Source organism: Neopsephotus bourkii, unplaced genomic scaffold (assembly GCF_033783945.1).
Source record: "Neopsephotus bourkii isolate Nb327-2 ecotype Australia unplaced genomic scaffold, CSIRO-AGI_Nbou_v1 NB_107, whole genome shotgun sequence".
NCBI classification, from domain to species: domain Eukaryota; kingdom Metazoa; phylum Chordata; class Aves; order Psittaciformes; family Psittacidae; genus Neopsephotus; species Neopsephotus bourkii.
The window spans coordinates 14,729,485-14,752,181 of NW_026900624.1; the positions used below are offsets into that span (position 1 = coordinate 14,729,485).

Here is a 22,697-nt window from a genome sequence, read left to right on the forward strand (position 1 = left end):
GTTTATGGCTGGAGTTAGTTTTGCTTTCATCCTCATTCAGTCATTTAAATACAAACTGTAGTCATCTCTGCATAGCATAGAAGAGTAGGAAAAGCAGTAACTGTCAAGATATTCTCAGTGGTTTTTGAAATAGTGTAATCAAAGCTCTGATTACTGCGCAGAGGGAGGATCTTCGCTGTGGCTGTTATCTTTGGCCACATCTATTCAGCAGACCTCCGCTGCAGCATGTATATGTTCATTGGGGATGAGAAGAAGTGTGGTGTAGCATGATGTGGCCATCTCCCTGTATGGTAAAAGACCATGGTTTGTCCAGTGCCAGGTTCACACTGCTGGTGTGAGCACATCTGTTTTGTGTGCTGTACAGGTGTCACTTGCTGGTAGTGTTAATACTGCACACAGAATTTGGTACTAGCTTTCCCAATAGGAAAAGAGGGTTTAGATCATGTCGTCATCTGTGCACAGTCAGTGGCCAAAGGCAGTGTCTCTTAGCCTGAATTCAAGGTGAATTGTATCAGCTATACAAGGTCTTATTTGTATTTTTAGTTGTGTTTACCAGCACAACCAAAATTTCTGTGTGTGACTCTAAAGTTACTGTAGGTCATCTTTTTTTTTTTTTTTCTCATAATCATCTATTTGCATTTTAATTTTTAAATAATAGCAGTCTCTTAGCCTTTGGTGCATTCTACCAGATGTGGCTTTGCTTTTTAGAAGAGAAAAATGTCAACCTGTCAGAAATCAGTTTTCATCAGAATCTTAATTAGTTAATGAAAATCACTTACTGCATATCTTCAAGAAATAAAATTGCTGTCTAAACGAGATGCACTGTAGGCCAACTTCCATAGGTCATTCCTTAAGTCATTCAGGATGAAGTAAATGGGTGAGTGGCTTTCATTGTGCTGCATTCACATCTGACTGTTAATACGGTTAAATACATCATTGACCAGTTGAGATAATGGGATTTAAGTAATGAAAATTGAACGTGGACATCAGATGAGTCTTAACTACTTTAACAATAAATGTATGAGCATCCTTGTAGTATTGCAGGCGTTTCTTTTGGAGATGTGCCATTTCAGTGATGGTGAGCTATTTTCTCCTTGATGGCATTTTCTCCTGCTCCAGATAAACCTTTTTTAATCACCTCTGAAAAAGTGTTCAACTTAGCCTTGATCTTTTTGGGCTGCTTAGTGATAATGAAAATGATGTAACCAAATTACTTTTACACTAATGGCGTCTCCTAAATCATTCTTTGTCATGCTAATTCTCATTTTAAAGCTGCTGTAGATTCAAAAAAAGCTCTTTTCCAATTTTAACACTGATGTCATTGTCAGGTACTGAAACATGGGCCAGAGAAACAGATTTTAGAAGGTGTTTCAAGTTCTTAATGGTTGGTTTGAAGGTTTGGTATCTCTTGCCTGGTTACTACACCTGAAAAGTTTATTGTTTGAAAGAGCTTATATTATTGCCTGTTCAAAATGCCTTTAGTCATGTGGTGTCGAAAGATACAGTTCTAACATTGTGATACTTGAGAAATTTGTCCTGGGATGGGGTTAACTGAAATTCCCAGGAGAATACCTTGAAAGATGTGTGGAAAGTTGGTTTCAGTCTTCATCGCCATTTCTTGGTTTCCCTTTCAGAAATGTTCCCATTGCCAGGAATCGGGAGCCACCTTAGGCTGCTACATCAAAGGCTGCTCCTTCCGATACCATTACCCATGTGCCATCGATGCAGGTAAGAACAAATGGCATGCCAACTGTATTTCATGTTTATTCAAGACCACACGACACAAAATAATTCTCAGGTACTTTACAATTTTCTTCCCTCTCCATTCTTCACCTACCATTAAGGTTCAGTAATATAAATGGTGAGAAATGGCATCAGATAAATAACACACGGGGACAAGGTGGAACTTGAAATGAAAAAGAATCTACCTGAAAGTGCAGGAAGAAGTGTGATTTGGGGGAATGTAGTTACAGTGACTCATATTTAGCTAGAATATGACAACTGATGGCTCTTTTCTTGCAAAAATTAGAAACCCTTTGTTAAAAGGGTGCAAGTGACCAGAAAGGTGTCTGCTCTTTCAGGTTTACAGTCTTGCAGATAGTCATAGTTAACGATTTCAAGTGCAAAGGGTTTGTAGAATCATCAGTTACCACTTGCAGCACAGCCTTCTTTCTCCCTCCTTAGAAGCATTTCAGCCAGTCTCTTGAGTAGGTCCAGTTTTCATCATTGAACAAGCTAATGGTTTGGATGGTGTTCTCTGTAACCTGGGGTTGTGAGCTGTCGTTTTGTGTACAATAGTGAAAGTGGATCAATGGAGATAAACTTTATTCTTGGGTTAAAAAAAAAAAAAACAGCTTAGAATGAATAATATCCCACTGTTCCAGTCCTCTGTAACTCACTTCTGTCATACAGTACATAGTTTGATAGCAAGAAGTAAAGATTCAAGATTACAACTCTAGACTGGCAAATAATCACAAGCTTCCTGTTTGTTGTCCCAGTTCCACAGCAGCCCACTTGTTTCACCAGCTATTTTATGCTGTTTTCCAAGTGTTTACAGTATTTGAAGTAGGTATGCTCATTTCTGAATGACTGCAATGCAGTGAAATCCCACCCTATTGGAGCACCTTATTTTATTCTAATACAAATGTTTTTAATTAAATTAGTATTGCAGTGAAATGCTACTAGTACCACATAGATAGAGAATGCTTGATTTTACATGCGGTAAGGTGTTAAATATTATTTGGGTTGCAAAAATCACATGCTTAAAAAATGCCACAAATAAGGGTGCCCATGTAAGTGTGATTTTGGTCTCTTATGAATATACCTTATAAAACAGTAATTACCTAATCAAAGACTGGCATCTTTTGCTATAAGGCCCTACCTCAGCCTGTGGGATGGAAGAGTACTCATGAACATATGTTGTCCTCACTGATACTGTATTTTACTTGCTGTCTATGAGTCCATCTCAGTTTTGAAAGCAGAACCGTGAAATTTTCTGTGACACTCATCTGTGTCATGCCTAAGAGTTTTATGAACATCAGCAACCTTTTTGTTCATACATTTGAGAGACAGAATCATCAGATTTACATTCATATTATGTTTAGTAATTTGTTTCTGGTTTGTGACCTACCTGTTGTAATACCATGAAAAAAATGGTAGGGAATGTTCCCAATAGTTTGGGGTGCTTAATATGAATTCTTGTTACTAGATACAGTATGTTGCATTTTCCATGTTATAAATACAGGTATCAAAATCAAGATATTGTCCTTTTTCTTCAGATATACCTTCCTCATTAACTCTACTCCACTTCAGCAAATGCAGTAGGATCCTCCAGATGACAAATATACTGAACAATCATGACTGATTCCCAAGAGCAGTTCTGTCATGCACGGAAGAGGCAGTGTCCTCTGCAAGAAATAGTACATAATCATACTATTTGCATCATATTAAATGTAATATAATATGTCTACCTATAATGTATAGAACAGGGCTACATTAATCTGGCTTTTCCTTCCATTTGTCTTGACTTTGCAGCCTTTGAGGTTCTGGGGTTTTTTAGAGTAGCTTTTTTGTGTTCAAGTTCCAAGGCTGTGCTTGCTTCATTTTCTTGTAATTTTGTTATGAGGCATCATGTTGTCATGTGGCCATCTGTCAGAGTGCACCATTCCAAGCTAGTTTTCCTCCTTTGAGTAATACGGCAGTAATAAATTGCAAGAGCTGCATGGAGATTGGATACTTGGACTATGAGATTCGCAAACATACTTAAATAATAGGAGAAGAGTTGGTAAAACTGGTAAATCTCTGGTTTTGCTCCAGGAAGAGTAGGTTTTAATGAGAACAAAAAGTTCTCTTTGTTTCTTTTTACATCTTCCTTTTTGTTTCTTTGTCTTCAGTGTGGATGTGTCTGATACTTTCTCCAGTCTGGCTCTTTATACCAGCCACAAGCTCTTTATGTAGTTGGTCTGAGGTTCCTCTTCTCAAATTCCTTATTCCAGTCTCTTTTATAAGACACAATTCTCCCTACTCCATTCTAACTTTTCCTTTGCCCAGATTTCTAGCTGTCATTCTGGTGTTCTCCTCTCTGCTCTTGCATCACGTACTCCTCTCCTTTCTTGCTTCTGGCTCTTGAGATTTTTTCTTCTCTGGGCTTCTTATTCCTGTTTGGTGTTCCTAACTTAGCTATTTGTCACACTTAACCCTGATACTCACTGTTTGTTCTTGTATATTGCCCTTGATCTTCTGTGATCCACCATTCTGTGCCTTATCCCACTAGTTCTTAGGCTCCAGTCTTATGGCTGAATCTTGCTGGCACACTCATCCTTAATTCCCTGCTCCTAACTTCTAGTAGCACTGGTCTCCTCATCCTGCTAGCTTTCACTCGTTTTCCAGTTCCAGACTGCCTTTCTCACTTCTTCTTCCTATCTTAGTCTTAGCAATGTCCCCCAACAGCTGCAGTGCTTTTGGGTGGGGTGCCTAAGTCTGAGGCCAGAGGTTCATTTACAGGAAAGACCTGCTTACCCCCAAACAAAAATATATTTGAGGAATTTTTGAAGGATCTAACTACTAAAAGCTTAAGCCTCACCTGAAGATGTGCAGATTAAAATCCCCATTGCTCCTTTCAAAGAGTTGGATTTACTGATTTTGTGGTTAGCTGGCAAGGACATGCCTGAGAATTGAGGTCCTACCGAAAAGCAGGGTACGCTAGAACTTTCTAGAGAAGGTTAAGAGGGGCAGAATAACTTTTTTTGCCACGAAAAGAGTCTCAAGAAAATGGTTAGGCTGCTTCAGCTGCAATTTTCAACCAAAACAAATGAAAGAACCCAGCTTGAAGTAGATTCTCAGCATTCAAAGTTTCAGCCTGATGGTACAACAATAAAAGACCTTGTTTGCAGTTGGGTGTACCTGTGGGTGTAATCAAGCTGTTTTAATCTATAGCCATTCTGCCAATAAATCTGTATAAAAGAAATAAGATACATGGAATAGGAATTGGGTTTTGGCTGTGGCCAAGCTAAAAAAAGTAGGCCTTCTTGAGAAGCACATCAGCATTCTTTTCTTTTTCCTTAGCCTGCTGTCTACCTATAAACCCCTGTTACTGGTTATGCAATGCTACTGTCTTTCTGTAGTGAATCAGATACAAATATTTCTCAAGTCCTTTGGGTTCTGTGGTAGTTTCATTTGAAGTTGGCCATCCTGCTTTGGCAGGTGTTGCCACCTTTCTTCGTTGAGGTCCTGAAACAGATCCCTTCTGAGTCCTCAAGTCCGTGTTGACATTTGCAAGGGCTTGTGGAATATGTATGACTGGTCTTGTATCTTTACAAAAGTACCAGACAACACTTGCAGGAGTGGTTTTTAGGGTACATCAAGTCATAAACACTTGGTGTTTGACTGTAACATCTCTGGAAGTGAGCATGCCTCGGCTGGGATGAAGTATGCGTATTGTGCTGCTAGGCAGTTGCGTTGTGAGCTGAAGTGTCTTTTTACCTCTGCATTGGTGTTAGAAGTTAGTACCCTGTCAGTTACTGTGCCTCGTTGGAAAGGCACTGCATTTTCAATACGGGTCTTGAGGGTGAAATATCTGGAAAGGGCTTCAGTTACTTGCAGCACTGAAGGCTGGCCCTGTGATGTGCCCTGAGCTCTGGCTTCTGTGCCAGTCCTTGGTTTCCAGTCACACCCTGGTGAGGAGCCAGGTTTTGCACCGCTGTTGCTAATTGCCTGCTATGCAAGGCACGTGGTTTCATAAGCTGCCAGTTTGTACATATGGATGTTTTTATATAGCCTAATTCAGCCTGCCTTTTAATCTCCTTTCATAGAAAGTAGTCTTTGGCAATATAGGGTGCAAGGGAGCTGAACTCCTCTTAGCCATTTGCATAAAAATCAAGATCAGTAGTGCCACTTAAGTAATCTTTATATGGAAATGACTGTGGTTAACATTGTGTTTGGCTTCGTCTGTCCAAATTTATGAAGAGCCTCTGATGTCTCAAGATAACTTAGTCCTAGGGATGTCTCCATGGAAACAGGATCTTTGTTTTCTGAAATTTTATATCCTTTCCCTCTGCTTGTTCCTCCCCACCTGGAGCCACATCCTGATTGCTGCAGCACACTTGTCTCCACAACATGGATCGGAGGCAGTTTCACATACAAAAGATTTTTGACTATAAATTAGGAAAAGACTAGCAGGAAAATAGAATGAATTTTCAGAGAACAGAAATCCTGCGTCTTCCCAAGTATTGTTAAAGATGAGTAACAGGCAGAACACAGAGGGTGAGACAAAGTGTAAAGCTTACAGAAGAATAATTGCTTCTATTAGAAATGTTTTAGCTCTTCCCTGACTACTTTATGGAGAAAAATCTGTACAAACAAGGACAAGTCTCGGTTCCTTCTCCCTTTCTGCCACAATGAGCTGATCATAGCTGTGTGTCTTGTGACTTCATGATGAATTGTAATCTGTGATATAAAGTACTTGGAACCGCTAACTGAAATGCAGGCCAGCTTTATAATGATGAACAATTTTTGCCTTATTGGTATTCAGCTGATTTTCTACAGTGAGCTGACAAAATTTTTCATAGTTGTCCCTTAATAGAAACAAAAAGGTCGCTATTAATTGGATCTGGTATTTCTATCTGCGACAAAAATGACAACCTCAGTAAGAAATAGAGCTCCATATGCAGCTCAAGCATGAGGTACGAGGTTTCTGACAGTTCTCCCTGATCATGGTACAGTCTTCCTTTCTGATGTACTAGCTAGAGAAGTGCATTCATTACCAATGATGGGGTTCCAAGAAAGAAGAAAACTCCATCCTGTTCTAACATACTGTGTGTTTTTGATGATTGCTCTGTATATTTTCGATGATTGCTGTATTATGCAGTGATAATTCATGCTGCAGTCTAAATGTACAATTCCTGCCCTTATAATGAGGCAAGATTTTATTTATTCCCTGTTGTTTGCTAATACTACATTTGAAATTGTTATCTCTGGCGGGATTAAGGGTTTTACTCCCCTTTGCTAAAATCTCTCAAGTATCTTAGCCCATTGCATGCTGTTCCCTTTGATTCAGGCCAGAGGCATTCATGTTGAAACATAAGCGTTTCATAGCAGAGGGATGCTCTGCCAAAGCTTGGGTGTCTAGAAAGCTTTTCCCTCAAGCTTTAGTTGTAGTCTCCTGCTGTCTGTTAAACTCTTCCAGCAGATTGAAACAGCAGGTAGCACTGGTTATGCTGCATACTTAAGAGCTTTTGAAATTAGCACATTTTATTTACCATTGTGCTTCTTCACTTGCTAGCTATTTGGGTAGGTTGGAGGAGTCAGGAGGTCACAGCCACCTTGCTGAATTCTCAGTGGTGTTGGTTGCATTGAGGAGGTGATAGTGCTCCATGCTACTGATGCACTGATAGTTTTTGGCCAGCTTGCCTTTGGTACATGGGACAGTTGGAAAGACCAGTGTCAGAACCTTGGTCTGGTTGAGAGGTGTTCCATGTGTCCAGGGAGCTGGATTCTCTCAGGAGAGTGCTGCTTTTTCACTTGGCTGTGAGGCTGAATACAGGGTGTCTGAAGACACAAATGGAAGGCAGAGAACTGGCCTGTGGTGCTCCTGGTGTGGGCATAGCACTGAGGTTTCAGGAGCCACCTACTTGACATCTGTTTGAGGCATAGTCTGGGAGGGAGAAGCAGCACTTTACAATGGCAGTGCCACTAAAGAAGCGCTCTTCAAATGATAGTATTGCTTAATTTGTTCCTAAATAAGCAATTCTATGTAGGCACCCTGCTGTCCCTAATAGGTTTAAATCATTAATTAAACTAGTACTTAGATCATAGATACAAGTCATGGAAGCAGATCCAAGAGCAGTATGAGTGACCTGACTACTAGACATAGTATCAAAGTGGAAACGGATCACCAGCATTTGGGATTGCAAATAAACTGCCATAAACGCCCATACCTAGAGACCTACACCCCTTCTCCCCTTGATGTTTGCAGGGCTGTGGGGTAAGCATGAAAGGCAACTATTTGCCTATGGAGTATAGAGCAGGGATTATGTGTTCAGATTGGATAAATGCATCCGTCTTGTTCTGTAGCAAGGAAGGCTGGAATAGCTGAAAGGGGTTGGGATACAGGATTTGTAGACTTGCTGTTGTGATTCTTACTCCATACAGAGTATCAGGGCTGGGGGTGCTTGAACTTGTCTTGGTAATTCACGCAACATTGTCACTTGGGGTGTTTAGTAATTTTATCTGCTAAAACTTCGGGGGTGGAAGGGATGAACCTGCTAATAAGACAGTATTCCTTCAAGAGATTTTGGAATGAAAAATATGTACCTGTGAGGCAAGATTAACATGTGATGTATTATTCAAGTTGCGTTTTATTAAAAAACTAATAAATTGCTTTCTTCTCCTCCTTTAGATTGTTTACTAACCGAAGACAATTTCTCAGTGAGGTGCCCCAAGCACAAGGTAAGAATCCTCTCCTACATTAGGTCTGTTTTGTTACTGCCCTCTTCTGGTGTGTTAAACTTGGGTTAGTAATTTTGTACCTGGATAGATCTGTAGTCACAGATTCTGTTAGATCAGTTCTTCTGTGATGTGTGCTGGTAGTATATTCTGGGGGCAAACATCAACTTGAGAAGAATACGGAGAGTTTAAGAAGAGAAGTTTTTGCCTTATCTGTTCAGTTGTTCTTTAGATCATTAATCTAAAATTATTGGAAATTTTTGGATTTCCAGAATCTTTGGAAAACTTGGCTTCATTTCCGATCTTCTGTGATAGAATCAGTACGTTGCTCACTGTTTCTCTTTTGAGTACTACATTGAAACTGGTGGTAGTTTTTCTCCTTGGATTTACGGATGCAAGGAGGAATTAAAATGGTTCATGGAAAAGTTCTAACCAGCTTCGAGAAACACGTAGACTACATCATGAACCAGTATAGTGATGAACCTGAAGCACCTTGTTCTAGTCTGTTGGTCGTAACTAGACTTACCACTCAGGCTTCAATATAGCTGTTTAGTTGTTCTGTAGATCTTTGACTCTTCAGAAGACCCATCCTCGTTTTCAGCATGCTGCTTCTGCCTAGGGTTTAGCCATGCTTTACTGAGTGTTCCTGGAGCCTGCCAACACAGTGGTGCTAAGAGCTGGACTGCTGTTACTCTGTCCATATGGAAAGAGGAAACAAGGCAGCCAGTACATAACTCTCTTGCACATATAAGAAATGTGATACAGTGCTGGGAATATGCCTCCCAGCCCATGAGGGAGGATATATCTCTGGGAGGCTGATGGATAGCTTAAAACTCTCCATCAGTTTTAAATGCTCAGAGTGTGGAGAAAATGGCTGTTTTTTTTGTGACCAGTTGCTTACAACAGGAATTGTGCAAGAGTGTGGAGGGCTTATGCTAGAAAGTAAGTGATAATAGGGAAGAATAGTGTTTCTTTCTAGCAGGGATTAGTCTCCAGTTAGGTCTTTTCTGCAGATCTCTTCTCTGCCTAGAATTAGACTGACATCTGGTGGTCTTTTGTCTTCACAGATTATCTTTAATCTGTTTTTTGTGAACATAAAAGAATTAATCTCATGTTCCTTTCTGGATGTTCTACCACAATATGATGTATTTATACCCACGTATTTAAATGTGCTGGAAGATTCTGGGGGCATTCAGGCTGTTATCCAGAGCTGGCCTACTTTTCATCATGTACAGCATAATTTATTTCCTTTTACAATTGAGGAATAATGTTAAAAATGTGCAGCAGGCTTAAATTGATGCATTAATGCTACATGAACCTGCAGATCTTGCCAAGGAAAAATAGGAAGGGTGAGCTCCCCTTACTGCGGAATGCAACTACCTAAGTGTGCGAATTTGGATACTTGACTAAAGAGAATAGGAAGGTTATGTCTTTGAAGGCTGTTTTATTTTTGCTGCCTATTGCCTGAAGTATTGCAGGGAAACGTAGTGTTAAGCTTTTCATAGCTAGCTTGGGTCAGTGCTGCTGTATATGTCCTTACAGCGACGGTGCTTGAACCTCGGAAAGAGACGAAAGACTCCAGCCTCCTGAAGAAGATAACTGAGCAGGCACATCGATTTTCAAAGTAATCTTGGGAGCGGGAGGGGGAAAACTGCCAATTAAATTGATAAAAGTATTTTATGAGGCAATAAAATTTTGAACTTCATTCAAAACTGTCCCACTGCAGATCATTTTCTGTGTTGCGTCGCAATGGAATTCAACACCAGCAGCCTTTCTTTGACACTGAAGTTTGTTGGCTTTTGCTCAGTAAAGACTCCTTTATTTGAAGCCAAGCAGAATTTTCTTTGCCTTGGCTGTGATTCTGCCCTTGTCCTGCAGTTCACTGATCATTGCTGGTTTGTTCCAGATCCTTCTGCAGGGCAGAGTGTAGGGTCACCCTGCTCCTCCCGTCGTAGTGGCTGGAAAGAGGAGTTCCAGCCAGTTGCAAGGCAGTAACAGGAGGGTTGAAAGCTATTGCTCTAGAATGATTGGAGAAGAAATTGCATCAGGTTTTTGCATGGTATAAGCACTTGAGAGGAAGAAAGACTAGACTGTTTAAACCCATGCTTTTAGGTAATGCCAGTTAAACATTAGTAGCTAATTAGTAGCTGTCTGATACCTCATTCTTCTCTAGTTAATGGGTGGAAGAACTAACTTCATAAATACAATAAGTAAGTCCCCTGGTATAGTGCCTCTTACCCCTTTTCAGTCCATGCCTCACATCAGTAAATACACCTCATCATAATAAGTGGCTCCTGGAGAGCAAAGGTGCTTCTTGCCTCATTAACTGCGCTTGACGCTTCAGGCATAAGCAAGCTAAGTCCAGCGGGACTGGTCCTGCCTTTCCCTGTACTCCCCAGTGAGCTTTCCCATTTCCTTCTGTCAGCATTGATGCTTCAACCATCCATGTCCTGAATGTGCTACTTTTGCAAAATAGCAGCTTTTATCACAGGGAAAACGCTGTCTGAAAACTAATCATCTTTTGAAGGGTTAGCTTCCTCTCACAAGTCCAACTAGCTGTGCGTCTGCACCGCATCAAGTGCTGGTGCAACAGAACTGATAAGGAAGCCAAGGCACTGAGTAGGATATAAAGGGAATGGGGTACCTCACCTTTTGGGGGCACTGCAGTCTTAGATTGTTTTAAACCATCTGTGGGGCAATTTTAAGTGATGTTTCTCAGCTTGTTCTACCTTTTTGTGTTAAATTCTGTGTTTCTTAAAATTAACCAAGCTTTCTTATCCCAAACTCTTTACTTTTTCAGAATTGCCTGCTTTTGTCACAGGGAAAACTCTGTCTGAAAAATCTGTCTGGCTCCAATACTGACTTCTCTTTCTCTCTCTCATTCTCTATATGTTCACTTTCCCTCCCCCTGTCTTCCTTTCCTCCCTCATTTTCTTTTTCCTCCTCTGTTTGGCTTTCTGGTTCGTCAGCCCCTCCTTCCTTGCTCTCTTCCCTCCTTGCAGAACAAGATGGTGAAAGGCAGCCTCAGCACAGAGCAGTCGGAGCGGGGGTGAGGGGGGAAGTATACTCCTGGGAATGGAAATAAAAGCAAGCACAGGTGAGTTGGGGAGAGTTTCAGTTTCCACCTGCCTTCTTCTGTGGCTCCTTACCTCCAATACTTTCCCCATATCTATAAGAAATCAAGGTGCTTTTGGTACATTCAGAAAACTTGCAATAACTGTTTTTTGGTTTGGTTGGGTTTTTTCCTGCTATCATTCTGTTCAGGCTAGTGACTGCACTTGTTTGTATTTGCACAGTAATTCCCTCTGTTTAGAAGTGAAAGGCAAATCTTGTTAGCTGTTACAACTGCCTGATTACTCTCTCAGCTAAACCAGTGGCAGAAATCTCTTTTCATATTGCCATGATCATGTCCATAAGGATCTGAAGGGCTTTTTACTGTAAGTCTCAAAGTAGTTAATAATAAGGGTTCGTATAAATAAATTCATGAAAGTATCTTAAATTCTGCATGTGAGAATACTGATGAGTTCAAGATTATTATAATCTCCAATCCTGTCTTCTGGAAATGTAAATATGGGGATAAGTACATTAATCTTGTCAGGAGCCCATTACATTCCTTTTGAACTGTCATTTTCCTGTGTTTCACAAACAGACATGGGTGGTAGAAGGTGGAACTATATCCACAATTCGCCCCAGTTTTCTAAGTTTGTAACCTTTATTCTGGTCCTTCTCCTTCGCTGTGGATCCAGCGTGGGCTGTGTGTGCCCTAAGTCAGCACCGCTGTGGAAAGCGGCAGTTGTGCTCTCACACCCCAGCTCCCTCGCTGGCCTTCTTTCCTGCTTTCTCCTTTGTCACAGCATTCATACAGCCCATGTATGAACTGTATGATGGGGAATTCAGTTTGCCTCAAACTGCATTCAGTCATGTTAGCAACTGAGCTGGGTTACTTCCCTAATCTGGTTCACTGTGTGGCTGGGCAAATATCCTGGCACAAGGAGGGAGCAGCACAGAGGTGGGAGTTAGCACCTAGGGAATGGCATGAGGTTGGGATTTCTTATTTCATTTCCACCAAGTGCATTGTCATTTGATGGCAATGGGGAGGTCTAGATGAGGTAAGTGTTTGGTTTCAGATTAACTCTTGCGGGCACCCTTTCCCATAAACTGCAGCCCAAGAAGGTCTCTTGCCTTCATTTCACTGCTGTTGCATTTCTCACTCAAGCTAGTTGCTTCTCTCTCTTTCTTGCAATCACGCAGGTGAAGGTGCTGTTTCATGTCTGTTCTCTGAGCTGATTATAACAGTTCCTTACCCTCACTGCCATTCCCTTGCTTTCCAGGCACCTCCCTTACCTTAATATCTTACCTGTTTCCCAAGTTAAGTAATTGTGAAATACTTTTAATGGTGTTTTCTGTGAAGGATGAGAGATTAATCAGAGAATTCTGGGTTTTTTTTAGTGCAGTAGCAGAAGACAGTATGTCATATAAACACTTTGTAGACTGACAGCTGACTTGGTTTAGCTCTGCTGTGTTCTGTGATTTTTCATTTTTAGCAGCAGTCTTCCTTGGCTTTGGAGTGTTGTTAGAACAGTTACCATGCACACAGTGTTTCGTGTTCATCGTTTGAGTAACTTTTTCCTTCCATGGTAAAGGTCATTGGGATTCTTTTAAGCTTTTGCCTTTTCCTCGAAGTGTAAAAGGCAGTGTAATTCGTAATGGTACAACAGGATGAGAGTCTCACAGACAAGGTGTCTGTTACAACTGCTTAACACTAGAGAAGTTTTCTCAGTGGTGATTTTTGGGGCCATTTCTTTGAGGCGCTGGTGAACATTACTGTGTCCCAGAGACCTTTACACAGCTTTGTTTCCTGCATTATTTTCCAGTGCTAACTCTTTTTTAATGTATCATAGGAACGTATTGGCTTAAGACCTTGCAGACTGCGGAATCTCTGCGCCATATTCACTGTGTGCTCTAGAGTTCTCCCTGAGGCATCACTTTTGCTTCGATTAGTCTTTATCTGAGGATCTTATTTAGGCTCGCCTTTTTGATGCTGAATGTGCCTTAAAATACATAATTTCTCTGACTTGGCCTTGCATCCCAAATAAAAACCATGTAAATCTAAAAGATTCACTTGTTAAAGAACTGAATAAATTGTTGCATTGCTGCGGTAAGAAGTTTAGGGCAATCCTGTAGCAGTCCTGGTAGTAGTGCAGGAGCTGCCTTTCTGCTGGCCTTAGTGTAAGATAGAATGGGCACTCAGCTGTTAGGTTATTGGATTGGTTTATTCCTGGTTCACGCCTAGGCCCAGCAAGTTAAGAAAAATCCCGCATGTTGGATAACATCCAGGCAAGTCAGTGTATTCTGTCTCTGTTGCTTCTCTCTCCCTGAGCCAGTTGCCTCTAGAACATTTGAATCAGATCCAGATTTGAGGAGTGACTGTGTGAGTGAGTCTGGTGCTCTGGATCTTGTCCAGGAATGGGGAAGGACTCTCTCTGTGTGTTGAGCCTATTTCCTCCCTGAGCCAGTGCCTAATGCTCTGGACCAATTCCAGGCATGGGCAAGCTGCAGTTGTAAAGGAGCCAGAGACAGCAACACGGCCTTGACACTCCTTCAGCGAGGGCTCACAGTTGCACAGTAATGAATACCACAAAGGTCAGCTGCCTGAACTCTCTAGGAACCTCCCTCCTTTCCTCTTTAGCTGTAGCTCCATGGCTTATCCCTCTCATATTTACTTGCCTGACTCTTCGCTCTTAGCCTGGCACCCCTGTATGAGGAGTTATTTGCAGCCAAGAGGTAGGCTTGCTGGGATGTAATATAATTGGTGTGCTGATAATCAGAACAGCATTGACTTCTGTATCACACTTAGTTAGGGTTCCCAGAGTTTAATCACCAGCTATGAATGAACATGGGTGTTACTTCGTTCCCAGGCACACCTCTAATGCCGTTAACTGCTTTCCATATGCATCACTTATGTTGAGAGCTTTTTTCCTTTTCCCAAGCTCACTAGCTGGTGAGGAGAGATTTATCTAAGTTATATCAAAGTAAGTAACCTTACTAAATAAACAAATTGCTTCTGGGCTTACTTGTGCTGTGGGAGAAGGGAAGAAAGGAATGTATTGTTTCAAGCTTTGCTCTCTCAGCTGTGCAGATTTAGGAGGAAGAACCATATCTTACAGAAAAGAACTTTTGACTTGGTCTGCAGTTTCTCTTTTGAACGGAGGCTCCACCAACTTAGCGAACTCCTGAAGTTCATTTTCTCACCTCTAGAGAATTTCTGGCCAGGAGAATGAGCATGCTAAACACTTGGATGCTCCCACATTTGTCTTGAAAGACATCACAAGCTTAGTCCTTCCCTGAGCTGCCCACACCACCGTAATCTGGCAATTAGAGCAAACACCCCCAACATTAAAATAACAAAAACCCAACAATGTTATCAGCCCTCCAGTTAGTTTAACTGCACCTTTGCCTTTAGCTTGTGAAATTCAGGCATTTCCCAGATTAGGTTCCTTCAGCTGGATTTACATAATTTTGATACTGATTTCACTATCTGCTCCATGTTCCCTGAAAACTAGTGTCAGATGGTAGCTTCATGATCTGCATTAAAACAGTTGGGTCCAGTCCCTAAGGAATGGCATCCCAGAAGCTGTCATTGCATTTGGACATGTGTTTCCAGTTTTCATAGTCAAGATGAGGAGGAAACATGAATGAGGTGACGGAGCTCCTTTCTGGCTGCCAAAGGTAGCTGTTCCATAAGAGTGTATGCCTTTGTAATGGCACAGATTGTCCTGAGCCTCCTCTAAAACTGGGCTTACTTAGTTTTCTGCGGTTGCTAAACTAAGTTTTATCTTTTCTTTTTATCACGTGGATTTGCTTTTGCAAACTGCACACGGTGGTGCTTGCACCTGTTTTCAGCCCGCAAAACTAAAGAGCTCTCGGTGTTACTGCAGTGGTAGGCTGCTGAGTGAGTTTTTCCAAAGCCGGGGAGGGGGGTGTTGGCAACCGGAGGGAAGGATCCATTCCAATATTACTGTTTCACTTTGTTTTTCAGGTTAGGCTGTTGAGATAAAAAGTGGTGGACATTCGTGACTGAATGGAATCTCTCCCACTGTGCAGCCATGCCCCCTCTCGACGTGCCTGCCAATGCCAGCACTTCCTTCATAAATTCTTACATCACACTCAAGACTGAGGACATCACAGAATCTGACCAAGGAGTCTGAACCAGCTGTTTCCATGGACACAATCTCCATAGTGACAGTGGGAAGGGGAGGGGGAAAAGGAAACAAGTGGGGGGAATTAAAGAGGGAGGGATAAATATATATATATATATATATATATAAAGATCTATTTTTTAGTCTTGAAAGACTTTGTTTTAAATGAAAGGTGCGCTATATCCCTTTTGATGCTTTTGATTAAAATTACCGAAACCCCATGTAAATTAAAAAAACCAACAACTGTATCTAAAGTAAATATTAAATCCAAAATCAAAGCAAGGCTTATGGAGCCTCACATTTTGTGGGAAAGAAGAGCAGAACTGGGAATACTCCAAATAGGACTTGTCTCCCATCCTCTTGCTTGCTTTCTCACAACATCCAAGGCAGTTCAATTTTAAAAGGCAGATAAGAGCACGATAAATTGTAGGGTTTAGGAAGAAGGCTTGGATGGTTGCAGGTGATGGGGTGTCAGTACTTGTGTATGCACACAAGGTTATCGTTTTTGAGAAACAGTGTTAAAACATCTGAACACTCTTGGGTCATGAGACTCATGAAGTAAGAGATGGCTGCTGCTTGCTAGATCCCGTACACCTTGTTTGTATGGGACTGTCTGTACCACACAGTTGGAAGGGGTATCTGCCCTTTGTGGTGGCAACATGCACTCCCAAATCGTTGCAAGGCACTGCCTTTGGTCTTGAAGGCAGGTGAAAGGAAGATACAGTTTACTTGCCAGATGGGGGAGCTGGAAAGGAAGTCTGAATGTTCTTGGAGTCAATGTGTCTTCAAACTGATCAGAAAATCCACTTGGCCCTTTTACTAATTTACTTTTTGCTTTTCCTGAGGAAGGAAGAGGGAATGTCAGTGTAACAGCCTCCACAGTGTGGGTATTTGGGGTGGTTTTGGTTTGGTTTGGGTTTGTTTTTTTTTTTGTAAATTATGTAATTTTAAAACATTTGGGTTTGTAAGGAACTACACCAAAATCTGAATTTTTTTTTTCTTGTTAAGGCCTTAAGAAAGGGGTTAGTGCATCTTTCAGGGGTCACTCTGCCATGGGAATAAAATAGCTGTTTCACAAACAGTTTTATATAAAAAAAGCTTAAAACCACCAAAAAAACTAATAAACTTCATTTTAACCTTGTCTCCTTTTATTTTGCGCGAACTTGTTTTGTTTCAAAGGACAGAGAGACAGTACTATCTGCTGCTTTTTGGTTTCTTTGCCTTCATCGGTTCTGCCTTCAGTGATGACCTTCTGAACTGGCCTAGCAAGAGGAAGACCACAAAAGCTTTTAAAAACTAAAGCTTAGGAATTGTTTGATGTTCAGAGATAAAGAGCCAATGACTGGATGAATTTTGTTCATGTGAAGTTGGTGGTATTTCACCAAGTGACTGCCTTCTTTCACTCGTGGGATGGCAGCATATCCTAGCGATACCAAACAGCGTGGTGTTTACTGGGAAGTCACTAGAGAGAGGGATCTAACCAGCATGACTTGGATAAAAGAATGGGGTTGATATTGCGGAGAGGGAAGAACTATTTTAAAAAGTTATGTACTGGATGCTTGCTCAACTGCTCGTGTTTTGGAGTATTCAGCACATAAAAAATAAAATCTATGATAGCTCATATTAAGATATCTATTTTAACTCTATTTTTAAAGATCAATTTAAAGATTTGGGAGATAATTTGGCATTTATTTATTTCTGGAAGTTGCTACTCTCACTGATAAGTATTTGGAAAGAAAGGGCAGCCTTCTGCTTACTGCTTTCCCGGTAGCAGCTACATGAGTTAGTATGTCCTTCTGCATTAAGAAATAGACCTGTTGTGATAAATGTCACTAATGTGTCCTGAATTGGTGCTGAAAATATTTAACTGCTGGTGTAGTCAGAAAAAACTCATTTTTAGCATAGTTCATGTGATTGAGTAAATGACTTCTTTTCAACTGAATAAAAATTGGTTCTTTTTTTTTTTTTTTTTTTTTGCTAGTGTCTGTTCTATTCTACCTGTTCTGGAAAAAGAAATCACACTGATTTATGTTGGTGAAGAATCTGCATTGTGGTGCTAGCACAGCAGAGTGGTGTGGTGACACTGCTCAAGTTGTTCCTTTTGGCTCTTCACGGTGGTGTCATGTGGTTGAAGAAGGGTTTTGGGTGGCTGGGAGGGAGTCTTGGAGGAGCCTTGTGGTGCTCATGGCAATTGTTCTGTTGTGGTGGTCTGTGAAACACCACGCTTGGCTCCATGAGAAGTATTTCTCAGTGGGGCTTGCTTGAAGGTTCAAATCTGCTGCTGCTTAGCCCCTCACTAGTGCTCCTGTGCTGTAGTAGAGGGGTGTTGTGAGTTGGTCATCTTTGTTGGTCGAGTCTTCACAGAAACCATGGTTCTCTGAAACCAAGGCAGGAGGAATCTAAAACTGCATGTGATGGCTTCTTAGGAGAACCTGGAAACGATCCAGAGCACTCATCAAATCCAGTTGGAAAGAAAAATTTCTTCTGGCTCAGAAGGTACAAAGTGCCTGAGCGGATTCTGAAAGCCCTTGTACAAAGTGTTTGCCAGCTCCATCCTGCAAAGGCAATTAACAGCTTGATATTATGGATACCTCAAACTTGAAAGGTTTGGAAATCTTGGCGAATTTAGTTTGTGGACCAGAAATCACCTGCGGCAGAACATTAAAACACGGATATTGTGTAAAGAAGAAAATGTGTGGCCTGCCAGCCATGTGGGAATTACCTGTTTGGATGAGGAATGAACCAATGAGACTTTGGGTAAGGGAGCTTATTTATGTTTCTCCGCACTGTTTGACTCCCATCAGGATTTCTGAGAGGAAAAAAGAATTGCACTGGTTTGCTGGAGAATGTGTGTGATGGTTTAATGGTGTTTCTGAAGTGCATGGCTGCCGTTTTAAAAGGAAGCTGTACAACTAACCTGAGTGAGCCAACACTGCTGAACAAGGTCAAAATAAAAAAAACCCATGTTTTTCCATAATGGATATGCAATGGATTCAACTTGAAAAGAATGTCTTACAAGCTCATCAGTGTTCGACTGGAGACAAGATGAGGAACTCCTCCCACAGGAACTGATGGAGGCCCTGGGATGTTACAGCAAACATATCTTGATTACAGGAGCTGCTGATCGATAACACTCATCATGGATTTTAACTGCATGTTAAATCTACACCTTGGAAAGCAAAGGTGTAGACTACTGTGGAGTTTACAGTGAGTAAGACTGTGCAGCACAGGATAAAACAGGCTCAGCTGTCACTGCACAAGGTGGTGGCCATCCTCCCTAACTTGTGTGTCACCTAGCTATGAGTAGGGTTTTACCTGGGGTTGTGATGTTCTTGAACCTTCCGAATCAGACCAAAGCAAACTGATGGTCCCTAATGGTGTTGAAATAAAAGACTTCTAAGGGGTTCAAGGCAAAGCATCTGCAATGGAATGTTGTGCATCCAGTTCATGGAGTCCAGCTAGTGCCAAGCTAAAGAAAAACATTTTTGGTGGGACACGCATTTTTTAAAGTAGTTTGTCAAGATACAGGCAACTAAATGACAGCTCTGGAATTCTGGCTGTTCAATGTGCAGTATAAACTGTAATGTATATAAGAACATATGAGAGGAAAGATAATACCTTTGAACTGTGACATTTACAGGGAGAACATTTTGAGGCTCAGATACAAAGTTTCTAAATCCTCATGCCTAATAGTGTTATTACATCAGGAATTACCTCTGTCATCTTTAATGCAGTGGTTGTGCTGTACATGGTAGAAATAGTTGGTAGAGGGACACAAAATTGCTTTGTCTGACCTAGTTCCTGGCTTATCAGAATGACTGGAAGAAGCAGTCCTCTGTCTAGAAATGTAGAAAATCAAGTATCAGACCTTTGGAACAGGATATCCAGATGGTTGAGGGTGAATAAATCATTGGTCTGAATTTCCTTTTAATGGCTAAAAGTTGTGGAAAATCAGAAAGAATACAGGTCATCCAGGGACAGTTACAGATGTAGAATACGCAAAGATACAGCAAATATTTTGTGGCTCTTCTGGCTTCCATGCGAGAATTTGGAGGTGTAGTTACAATTGGAGTTTTGGGTTAGAAATCCTCTTGTGAAACAGGATAGGATTCTCGTTTGGCTGTGGAATATATCTAACAAACAGGTTTGGGGTTTTTTTGTTGGTTGGTTTAGTTAGGGTTTGGGGGCTTTTTTAGGTAGAGCTACTGCAGTATACTGGGAGTCAGACAATTCAGTCAATGAAAGTAAAGGCACAAGCAGTTGCTAGAACACTGTGGGAGACACTTAACTCCGGTACTTTCTTTATGGCACTGCTGCATGCCAGGGAGAGTTCGGCTAATGCATATGACTGAAAAATCACCTCCGTGCGGATACCCTGCACCCTACCTAGCTCCCAAGATGGCCTGCACTATTCAGCTGGAAATTATTACTTATTATTTATAAATTATAATTTTATCTATAAATTTATAAATTATAATTAAATTATAATAATTTAAATATTACAATTTATTATATTAAGAAAGAGGTTTTCTTTACAGTATAAAGGTCAGTGAAATTGTTGCTGTTGCTATCTCTATATGTGAGTGTTTTAACTTTTTACTCTGCCTGTACTTGTGGTGGGATGCAGAAATTTCGCTTTCTGAAAAGTGAGCAGGATGCTGCTTACAGAGTCTTTTCGTAGGGTTTAGTTTCTTAAGTGTTATAGTTAGTACCTCTACAGGAGGGAGCCTGAATTAGGGGGAAAGCACTGCTTGTTTGATGGCTTCTTTCATGAGGCTATATTGAGAGCTTCCCTTTCCTCCTTGTCCTCTACAATTATGACCTATTGCTTCACTCAGTTTTAACACTATGGTTTCAGGTTCTCAGCCTTACCTGGCTAGCTTTAGAGAAATGCTGGTGATTCTTATCAGCCATAGAGAGAGTTATCCCCCATCTGAATAATTTGGAAGAGAAATATACTCTTCTAGCTCATAGCAAACCTGTGCAGGAGGTTTGGAGGTCAGTGACCCTGAGCTATATCATGGCATCGTTTTTCTGGGTTTTACTGAAATTGTTTCTTTTCAGTACCACATCTTTCAGTGAGAGTCCTGTGAGCTGAAGCCACTCTTATCAGAGGAGTATCACCACATCTGAGGATTGTATTATAAAGGGAAAAGTCTGGACATTTTATAGCATTTGTATTAGGAAAACTTCAGTTTCACCTGGGTTCCTGCACCTGAGCTGTGTTTCCCTCTCAGAAGAAAGGTGGATCTTGCATGTTATAGATTATCTTGAGGACATTATTTTGGGGATGTTGCAATGATACTTGGATGTTGAATAGATACTTGACCTAGATTATGGGGCATAACAATATCTATTTCTCATGCACTTTTCATCAGCTGGTGTTGAAGTACTGTACGACTAAGACAAATCCCACTTGTAGTTGTTCCTGTTTGTACTTGTAAGAAATACAGACAAAAGAAATACAAATTATTATTCAGTGTTCTATGGTGAAAATGAGATTAGGAATTGGCAGGTGGAAATGGATCTCAAAGAGGCATGAAAGGACCATGTGTCTAAGCAGAACAAAGACCCTGATTGAATGTAACACTTCTGGGGCTTGTATTGTATCTACTGTTTTGGAAACAAAGATGAGGAGGTTACCGTGTATAAATGGATGTTGCAGTCTTGTCTGTCCAACTGGTGTCCTCTCTGTTCCCGGTGTGGCTAAAACACCTGAGGAGGAATTGCTGCTGCCTGTACAGGTGATAGATGGCAAAGCTATAAGTGACCATTTGGAAACGAAACCAGAGAGCTGCACTCTGCAAGAAAACGAGCAATGCTTGTGAAACACTGTTGATGGAGATGTTTCCAGCAACCAAAAGCAGAGGCCATATAGAATGGACCAATTTTGCAGACTCTAAGCAGATTTCCAGCTTTTTCATGTTCGATTCTGCTCCAAGTATGAAACGTTCTCAGCTTCACAGAGCAGGAAATCATGCTGGGAGAAGGAACAGCTTCCAGAGCTGTGAGATGGAAGTGGGCATTTGCAGCCTTAAAGAAGGTATTAATGGCTGCAGGCATCATGGCCTACTTCAGCCACACAACTCATTTTTGCTAAAAACTGCAGCACATTGCCACAGAAACACAAAAGACTTGGGAAAGGTGCTGTTACAGCAGAAATTTAAGCATTCCTTATGACAAATGTCAAAGATGGACTCAGCAAACACTGTGTTTGTGGTTTGTTGCTTCAGAAGAAGAGGGAAAGAAGATGCATCCTTTTAGACTGTGTGGAATTGTTGCAGTCTACAAAATGAACAAATTAGAGTGTAAATCACTAAAACTGATCCCAATCCCTAATAAGTGGCTGCAGTGACTGCAGACAGCCAGTAACTGAGACAAATTCTGATTTGGAGAGTGCCCCATTGGCCCAAAGTGCTGCCCATTCCTTCCATTTGATGGATTCACCCCTGAGATGAGGGTCAAACTACAGCTTTATGGTCCAAAGTTCCTCTCAAAAATAAGGAAAGGTGAGAAAAGAGCGGCCTGCTTGTGTGAAGGAGCCATGAAAAAATGACAGGTCAGTAGAAGAAGGTTTGTTCTTGGGGCTTTTCTTGCTAAAACATGAGAGGGGACCTGGCACCACCAGAAAGGCACCCAAAGGCCTGGTATCCTTACCAGTGGAGCTGGCTGCTCCTGCTGATTTGTATGGAGCTGCATGTGTGTGAGGTTTGGAGGAAGTCTGGGTAGGTACCGTACCAAACTCATCCTTTGCCATTTATTAGGCTACAAAGCAACAAGCCCTGAAATCAGCTCTTTAACATAGAACAACCTTTTTTGCATCCAAATGGTTGTTCCAAATAGAGGACAGTCTCCGTTGTACTTAAAAGGGAAATGTTGGCCAGGTCACTGGGGTTGGTTGGTTCCTCTTCAAAAGCACACATACATCATCTTGGTTTTCTACATCCAGTCAACAGCAACCCACAGAAACCATGGAACATGGAGGTTGATGCTCATTTTCTAGGGCTTCATTTGAGCTGGTAAAAGAGCTGCACTTGAAGCCTGTGCAACCTTTAC

At 41.2% G+C, this 22,697-nt stretch overlaps 1 protein-coding gene across 4 annotated transcripts in view; it reads left to right on the top strand.

Moving 5' to 3' along the window:
- The window catches only part of TCF20 (transcription factor 20), a 129,037-nt gene extending 112,255 nt beyond the window's left edge, over positions 1-16,782 (top strand). Inside the window, exons 4-7 of one of the 4 annotated variants that reach the window (XM_061362893.1) lie at positions 1,635-1,728; positions 8,396-8,445; positions 11,412-11,539; positions 15,482-16,782. In XM_061362893.1, the coding sequence (XP_061218877.1) occupies positions 1,635-1,728; positions 8,396-8,445; positions 11,412-11,495 (228 nt within the window). In that variant the 3' untranslated portion in view covers positions 11,496-11,539; positions 15,482-16,782. Of the gene's footprint in view, positions 1-1,634; positions 1,729-8,395; positions 8,446-9,984; positions 10,155-11,411; positions 11,540-15,481 lie in introns of those variants that run through there. The other 3 variants (XM_061362901.1, XM_061362909.1, XM_061362912.1) reach the window with 3 other exon arrangements.
- Positions 16,783-22,697: the final 5,915 nt, after the last annotated feature.